This window comes from Temnothorax curvispinosus, unplaced genomic scaffold, assembly GCF_003070985.1.
Source record: "Temnothorax curvispinosus isolate PA1 unplaced genomic scaffold, ASM307098v1 QBEX01002262.1, whole genome shotgun sequence".
Taxonomy (NCBI): Eukaryota; Metazoa; Arthropoda; class Insecta; order Hymenoptera; family Formicidae; genus Temnothorax; species Temnothorax curvispinosus.
In genome coordinates, this window is record NW_020212042.1 from 126,285 (window position 1) to 135,134 (window position 8,850).

An 8,850-nucleotide genomic window follows, 5' to 3' on the forward strand; every position below is an offset into this window, starting at 1 on the left:
TAATTTCTGAGATTAAACATACGTACGCCACGTGTATGTGTGTATGTGTATGTGTGTGTATTAAATAACAGTTTTCGTGTTCTCGATTAATCACAAATAATGTAGCCTGCCTGCCTGCCGTTATAAGTCGTTTCGTGGTCAGTCTATCTACCTTCAATACCTTCTATCATAGATAACAAATGGTAACTATAAACTTTCCGTGTAATTGTACGTGAAGCCATTTTGCGTAATGAGATAACGCACCCATTAGATTACATTTTATTATGATGATTAAACGGTTGAGTTTTAATTGCCGCTATCGACTTACCGAATTAACTTGCATTGTGATAACATCACCGGAGTATCACATTATACGTCTATTTTGCTTGGTCATCTAACTATAGATTGGTACGAAACTTTTGCGCCTAATGCGCGATCTCAGGTTACTCGAAGCAATTAATTAGCTTGCATTGTCGCAGGAAATTGTCTTCTGTTCAGATTATCTTAATCTGACGAAATACGCAAGGGTCTTTCCTTTCTCGAGCCATCAAATTTCATGAAACCATTAAACGGATTGCTATGTGAGAAACATTAAATGGAGGTAATTCATTAATTACAAGGATTAATTATATTACATCTTTTCCAAGTACAGCAATGCGTTTTATACATTGCCATCTCTGCGCGCAGTACAACCTACATTTACGTTTCGAAAGTTTAGGGTTTTCCATCTTGATGTGTGTGATTTTTTATGATTATACAAAAACGCCTGTAACTCCATCAATAAAATTCAATCATGCCACACTCGATAAAACAATTTTACAAACGTTTCTCGAACACGGCGTCCTTGTAGATCTGCAGAAACTTGCCGTTGTAATTGAAGGAAAAAGAAAAAAAAAGACAAATGGCAAGAGAAATACTTTCTACGGTACGCAATTACGTCGCAATTTTTTTTCACGGAGCATTCTATTTGTCCCGTCCACCCCCATGATGCCAGTAAATCTCACCGCGTCGCATCACGGTCCGAACGGAATACGTTAAGACAAGTAATTGGACTTGATTACGTATCTTTATATTGACTGCATGTCTTTGAATCCCTATAGGTATGTTTGCGCCACAAGTATTCAATAAATCATCGAGACAGATACCTACGGAGAGATCGCTGAAGAAGCATATAAGTAATCTTTAGACTGTATAAAAGTTGAGCTTTAAACAAAAATTGAACAATAGATTGTTATATAATATGATTACTTCGCAGAAAAATGTTGCCAGCAAAGAACATTTCCCAATGAATGGTGACTTACGCTAAATGACTACTAAATAAATATTAGCAATAAGACACAAAAATGTTAAAACATGAACATTTTAGTTCATTCAAAAAATTTCAACTCCAAAAATAAAACACATAGAAAACATTTTTATGTGAATAATTTATTGCATCAATATCAAAAGTTAGTTATACATGATTTTTTTTAAATTCACACTGTTTTTTATCCATCTATTTTGAAACTACTATATCACGACAAAATTCATTACCTTTCTGCGAGAACAGAACAACGAAAGAGCATTATTCAATTTTTATCTCGAGTCGCTGCCAACTATGCGACCATAACTGTTTTTGCGACGCAAAACTCGCCGTCAGAAGCAGAAGAGCACTATCATTATCAAATAATGGCGTCGTCAAAGGGAAAAGCAAGAGACCGAAGACCCGCGAAGAAGCGAGTAACACGACGAATATCACATCCCGACACTCGTTCCCGAGTTAAACCGGCACGCCGTAAACGCGCGAGTACTCCATATCGACGGCAGCCATGCAATACCATTAGTATACCTCAATTGGTCTACGAACTCCTCACCATTGATAAATATAATCAAGGTATAATACGATTGAGACATAATTACATGATTAACATCAATGAGCTGTAGTAGATCCAAGCATAAAATTAAATTATTTTGACATACTCTTAAGCATCGCACAACTTGAACAATGAATCGCACGCTCTCAGCTTAGAATCTAAAACCAAGTATATCCTAGGTATAACATCTAACACTGAATTTTATTTTAATTGTACATATTCTGTATATAATTATAATCGATATTCGATAAAACATTGTCATTATCAGTTAAAAATAACCTAAAGATACCGATTTGTAATCTATAACATCGTTGCTACATGATATATGTTTGTTGTCGCAGAAAAGAAACGCTTTCCGTCTCCGGAACGCGTCGAGACACGCTCGAAGCGTCAGAGAATGCAGAATTCTCACGAGCAGCAAAGGCTCTCGTACGAAGCGGTCGATCATCGCGATGATTCAGAATCCGTGCATATACCCGAATACACAACAGAGTCTAGACCTACATCCATCGATAGCCTCACGGAAGCAACGGATGCTGCAAATAGCTCGGCGCCGACGAGTTCCGCGAATAGCAGCGTGTCAAATGTTTCAATGGAACCAATCAAGCTGGCAAACTCGCTCAACAACGCCAAAGCACTTTTCAGAAAAAGATCCCTGGTACAGCTCATTAACAGTTACATCAAAGCTGGCATCGAAGAAGGTGCATTATTCAGTGAAATTTTTCAGCCTATATATACATAGTGGTAAAAATAAATGTTGAATAGTAATAGCAGAAAAACTTTGGGTCCTTCCTCTCATAGAAACATAAAAAAACTGCTAACATAATTGTTTTTTACATTAAAAATTTGCATAAATCTCCTTTGGAGAATTTACCAAGATACATAAAATAAAATCATTTCTACCATTGTTTTCCATTTAATTTAAAAAGTTTTTGCACACAGTTTTTAAAACTATTATTTTATGTGAGAAATTTTAAACATCTTTTTCTTCTTTTTTTTCCGATAATTTATAGCGTACAAATAAGTGTAACGATGATTTCTAGAACAGACGCATCAAACGAGCGCGTTTCAAATAGACGGACCCGTTTGGTACGCCTGTGTTACGTGTATCGTATTGTCATTCTATCTTGTTATACGTAAGAGCGCTCTTAATGGCGACGTCAAAGTTCACGAGATGATGACGCAACGAATGACATCCACATTATAGGGAAGCGACACGCCAAGAAGTATATCCGCAAAGCACTATCTTTTGGCGTGAGATCGGGTTACTTGATCCCGGCCGATCCGCAAGGTAATGTGCTTCGTGTGTGCCCGACTCTGGACACACAGTCTTGGAGCTGGAGATCGACCGACACCGAGTCTCGACAAAGACGGCGCAACGCTCGACGAGGGAAGCCGCATTTGACAACTGTCGCCGATCGAAAGGCAATGCGTCGCGGGATACCGCGAGATAAGCCCCTTATTCACAATGCGGACGACAGGCGGACGGCATCGAAAAGGAGATACAGAGCGCAACTCGCTAAAAGTCCTGCCAGAAGTTTGAGCACGCGAGGGAGCACTCCGAAAAAATCGTCTAGTAAATCGTTACGCGAGAAAAACAAATCAAAAGTTGTCACGAGAAAGAACAGGTTAGTTAATTATCGTATTTTAAAAGAAACATTTGTTGCAATTTTTCTGTCTTTCACTATTTTCTCGTAACCATTTGATGTATATAAAATTTGAAAACGGTTTTAAAATTTTCTCATAAAATTACGGTGTCGCAAAATTAGAACAATTTCTTACAAATTCGTTTCTGAAAATACTTTTTTTACCGCTTTTTTCTTATGCTCTTTATATTGAATAGTGGCTTAACAAGCTTAAATGTGTTACAAAAATGGATTTAATGAACTTTAATATAGTACGGACGTTTTAATAAGCTTAAATTCATTATGAATGACTGAGATTTAAACGTGGGAAGCGAGAAGATAAAAAGATGTCACAGTGGTATTAAATTCTCTTTTTCTCATTGTATTCCTGTCTCATTGTGAAGCACAGTGTTTGCGATACTGTTTTACGTAATAAATTTTGCCAGTGCATATTTATTTAATTAAAAAAATACATTTGTTTAAACCGTGTTTGTTTTAGTAAAATTAACAATACGATCAACAATAAACGAGAACAACAACGGAAAAAAGACGACGGCGGAAATATTAAGAAGTCAGTCAAAAGACGACGTACGTCCTTCTCCGCGAAACGTGCGGAGAATGTTCATGAGCCAGTTGAAGAAAGTTGTAAGGACGTTAGCGAAAAAGATCGCGATCAGTACAAAAGCAATGAAAATAATAGAGCTAAGAGACGAAAGTCGACGTCGAGCCAAGAGGACGAAGAGAGAATGGAGAAACGAAATACCGAGGAAAATGTCAACGATGACAGCATAGAAAGTAGGAATTCCAATGATGAAGACAATGACAAAAAGTCTGAAAAAGGGAGTGACGAACATGACATGAACGACAGAGCAACTGGAGAAATGGAACATTAAAGAATGAAACGTGTATCTTGAATGACGTCTTTTTTAGTCTAGAAACGAGAAATTTCTGTCTTTCATACTCTTTATTTTTTCATTTTGTTTGTAAAATATATTTATTACATAAAATTTTGTAAGATCCAATTAAAATTATATTTTTATATCGCAAACATGTGTCGTCATTCTTTCCGTTACTATTTTTTATATAGATTTTTATGTAGATTTTGGAAAAGAAATCTATTCCGCAAACATTTAATTTTGTTAGTCTTTTCCAGGATGCGTTCTTCACGTTTTAATATTAAACTAAATTAATTGATAATGTTCTACTGACACAGTAATATTAGTAATTTAATAAACAAGTAATTATATTTATATAGCTGCTTCTAAATATTGACAGAGATTTTTTAGATTTAATTTTATTTATATTCGAGATGAGAGACAATTTATTGAACGCCTACAACGCTTATTCCGAATTGTTGCTGATTTAATTAAACTTGGTAAAATACTGCTGTGTCATAAACATTTCAAAATTCCTATTTTTGTTTTCCATTCGCTGTCCTATTTCTCTCTATTAGATATATCAAAATAAATCCACTTAGCTTTAAATATAACAGGTTTAACAAAGTTAACCTGTTAACTTTGTTAAACCTGTTACTCGAATTCAACTCACAATTTAAACAAGTAACATTGTATATAAAAGAAAAAATTTTGTTGGCTATTTAAAGCCAAAGAATTATAGTAGCGTTTGATTTCTTGATATATACGAATATCGTATATTACTGTTTATGATTTATTGCAAACTTAATTAGTAATTAATCGATTACTCGAACGATAATTACAAATGACACTTTAAACAAAACAAAAAAAAAGAAAAAGGAAAGACGAGAGATGAAGTAAGCGCCGACGACGTCATTGTTTTTCCTTTTTAATCTCCAACATTTCGGATAATTCTAAGCAAAATTCGTGTCGCGATCAAGTAATTATCCAGAAAATTCAAAAAATTGGATCAGATACATTCAGTAATTAGACAACAAATCTTTCACACTGTTTGAAAACCGAAAGAAATAACAGAATTAATAGTAACCCCAAAATGGCTCGCATAAAGAAGCATCGGAACGCGCAAAATCACCAAGAAATAAGTGAGTAATTATTTCGATGAGTTAAATGAATTTTGTCATGTCGGTTCTTTTGTAATATCTTCACGGTTTTTTCCAATCTAGCAGCAAAAACGCAGATGTTATACAAATTTTAATTTGCGATAGATGTAAAAAGAAAAGTCTTTTCTATATAAATATAATATCTGCTTCTCCTTTATGTATTTATGTATATGTATTATCTAATATTTTAATCTATATGTTTATAAAATCAAATCTATATATCTACGCATAAATTAGTTTATTATAATATTAATACGTTGTTATATATTATTTAATAACATACGGCACTATTGTTAGCTAATTTGTATTTAAGATGCAGTCTTTTAATTTCTGATCAAATCAACATTATAATATTAGTGCCTCAGTTATACATTTTTTTATATTTTAACTATTTCTTGATTATTTAATACTAAAAACCAGAATAAAAAGATTTATGTAAAATAAAAATAAATATATAATTTATTTATTATAATGTAATTAAAGAGCGTCGTCGCAAGCCAAACATTCCCGAGTTGGTCTACAAATATCTTGTTGCGAATGAAGCTTTACCCGATACGGAATGTCGTGTCGTGAACAAATGCTGCTGTGGTCAAGAGAATCATGACGAAGTCATGGATTCTTCGCGAACCAACGACAAGGGCATGGGATACAGAGTAAGGCAAGGACAGCGCAAAAATAGTGGCAGGGTTTCGAAATTGCACAACGTCAAGCGACGTCCTATCTCTAAGGATCTGCCGATCTCACATTTGCAAAAATGCGTGGATGGCGAAGGTACAACATTTAATTAAAAAAATAGTTATAAATCGCTATATAATACACAAATTGAATTGCAATGGCAGTAATGATTTAAAGATAGAGAGCACACAACGCTTTTAACTGTTTACTACTTCTATAAATATCATATGATTGACATGTAAATATGCTGTATAAAATTTTAACTTGATTTTAATAATAATGTGATATTTAATACAATTGATATACAAAATATACTTTGTACATACAAAATCTGCTTATCTGAATAATCTACATATAATTCTTAAAGAGAAATATCAGATAATATATATGTATGTGTGTAATGTTTTAAAGCAATTGAAAGGAAAGATAAGACACAATACACAAAAAAGTTTTTATTCAAAAAATAACTTTCTACCTCAAATTTTATAAATATTTTTCAACAGATACAAGAAAGGCAAGAAAGTATATGAAAAAGGCATTGGACTTTGGTGTCGAATCCGGCTACCTTATCCCTTCTGATCCTACGCACAAAATTCTACGCGTATCCTCGGACTTAATGAAAAGCAATTCGCGAAGAAGCAAGAGCATTTGTGATACAGCTCTCTCGAAGAATCGTAATATTCCGACCAGACTCGAGGATCTTCAAGTGCAGGAGCAAAAAAGAAGGCGAAGAAGGAGAGGAAGGCTAGGTCGAAGATCGAGAAGCGGTTCGAGGACGCGCCGTAGAAGCAGAAGGAGGAGGAGCAGAAGGAGCCGATCTCGTAGTAAAGGACGTAGAAGGAAGAGCAGGTAATTGTTATGCATAATCCGCATAATGACATACAATTCGCATTATTCGCAATATAGCGGGATTATCCAAAAGCTCGAGGGCATACAAAAATTGCAATTTAAACAAAAATTGGTGATGATCCAAAAGAAGAGAGGGACAGAACAAGAGATAAACTTAAGACCATTTCTATTCTTTACGTAAATTTATGTAGATGTATGTAGATTTGCTGATATAATGTACATATAGTATAATTTATTATTTCTTTATGTAATTTATTAATTACTTACAGTTTAAATACTAACAGTTTAAAAGAGCAGCTAAATGTAAATAGACGAAAAAGGATGTCTATAATATGATATATCTATCTAGTTTACGTTTCTCCAATAATAAACCCATCGTTTCCTACGATCAATAAAATTATTTTTATCTCTGCATAATTGCTTCTTGTTAGGCGAAATAATTAGACTCTAGCGTCATAATTGCTCAGAGTGTTCGCACTGCGAGCCACAGTGTAGGTCTAGAAACTCGATAAAACGATCAAAGGGATTTCCAGCCCGCAGAATCCCGAAGAGGTTGCCGAGGATAAGGCGGACGATTACGAGATGGATGAGAACGATCCAAAGAGGGATATTCATACGGACGACGTAGAAAGGGAACCAAAGACCGTTCGATCGAGCCGACCTGACGAGGAACAATCCACGAAGAAAGCTGAAGAGAATGGCTCGGATTTATCCGGCGACGAGGATGAAACCGACGATGAGAATGAGGGGAAAAGAACAAACATTACCAAATCGTAGTTTCTCAAAATTGAAGTTTAACTGCAATTTCGAAAATAACAATTTACATTTTACGTCCGATGCTTCAGCAAATGGCAAGGAATTTACTTTGTATAAAATTGTATTATTTATCTACGTTTTGATATTTGTTTACAATCTAACAATCTAACAATTGTATGTATAAAATGTAATGCATGTAGTCATGTAGTTAGTCATATGCAATATACATGCTCCAATAATTCGATGTATATTTACATCAAATAATAAAACAGCTACATCATTCAGTCTTATAAATCATATAAATTGTCATTTGTCGTATCTCGGGATGCATTAGATTTTATTTTAGAATAAGGATCGAGAAGGATGTTGGAACTTTTATAAACTTTTTTTCCTATGTGCTACTCCTTTTCTAAAGTTACCGTCAAGATCCAAACAGCATTTTACAATCCTGCATTTGTACACGAAACCTTGAAGGACTTCTCTTGCACGAATTCAAGACTCCAATTGCAATTCCACAGGAAATTTTCTACAAAGTAGTGAGGTACTTTGCAAAGATACTTTATAACGTGAATATAAAACAAGAATAAGCGGCGGTAAAACATAAAATCTATATCAAAATAAACCCTGGGCGTTATATCAAAATAAAATTCAAAAATCTCGCAAATTATTAAAAGTTTATTTGCGAGATTTTTGAATTTTATTTTGATGTAATTGTCTTCTTTTCATGTGGTTTCATATAAAATTAGAATCAATTGTGCCGATAATTCAAGATAGATGGTTAAGTCTGGAAAAATAGTTCTGGCTTTAGCAAATAGTAAACGGACAAATATCAATCGCGCAATCTTTATATTCTTAACGCTTATTTGTGTTGCAAAGATGGAAGTTTTGCAAGATGTGTATAACGAAGGCGTCAATATAGATAAAACATATCTACACGAAGCTTATCTTTTTCTTTTAAATTAGTCGCTATTTATCAAGTTTCATGTATTATTCATGCCACTACGCAAGATCTCTTTTAACAAGACAAGCTTAAATCAATACAAGTATTTCTTCAAAGTATTTCACGGCTTTTCCTGCC

At 34.2% G+C, this 8,850-nt stretch overlaps 2 protein-coding genes across 2 annotated transcripts; both read left to right on the top strand.

The window, feature by feature from the left end:
* Positions 1 to 1,418: 1,418 nt before the first annotated feature.
* Positions 1,419 to 4,467, top strand: LOC112468941 (serine/arginine repetitive matrix protein 2-like). Its single transcript, XM_025038371.1, has 5 exons — positions 1,419 to 1,427; positions 1,529 to 1,852; positions 2,174 to 2,533; positions 3,040 to 3,460; positions 3,957 to 4,467. The coding sequence occupies exons 2-5, from the start codon at positions 1,648 to 1,650 to the stop codon at positions 4,348 to 4,350; spliced, it is 1,380 nt and encodes a 459-aa protein (XP_024894139.1). The 5' UTR covers positions 1,419 to 1,427; positions 1,529 to 1,647; the 3' UTR covers positions 4,351 to 4,467.
* Positions 4,468 to 5,425: 958 nt separating this feature from the next.
* On the top strand, positions 5,426 to 7,793 carry LOC112468946 (probable ATP-dependent RNA helicase DDX46). The gene is made up of 4 exons (XM_025038379.1): positions 5,426 to 5,474; positions 5,976 to 6,263; positions 6,671 to 7,016; positions 7,550 to 7,793. Exons 1-4 carry the CDS (start codon positions 5,426 to 5,428, stop codon positions 7,791 to 7,793), a joined length of 927 nt encoding a protein of 308 aa, XP_024894147.1.
* Positions 7,794 to 8,850: the final 1,057 nt, after the last annotated feature.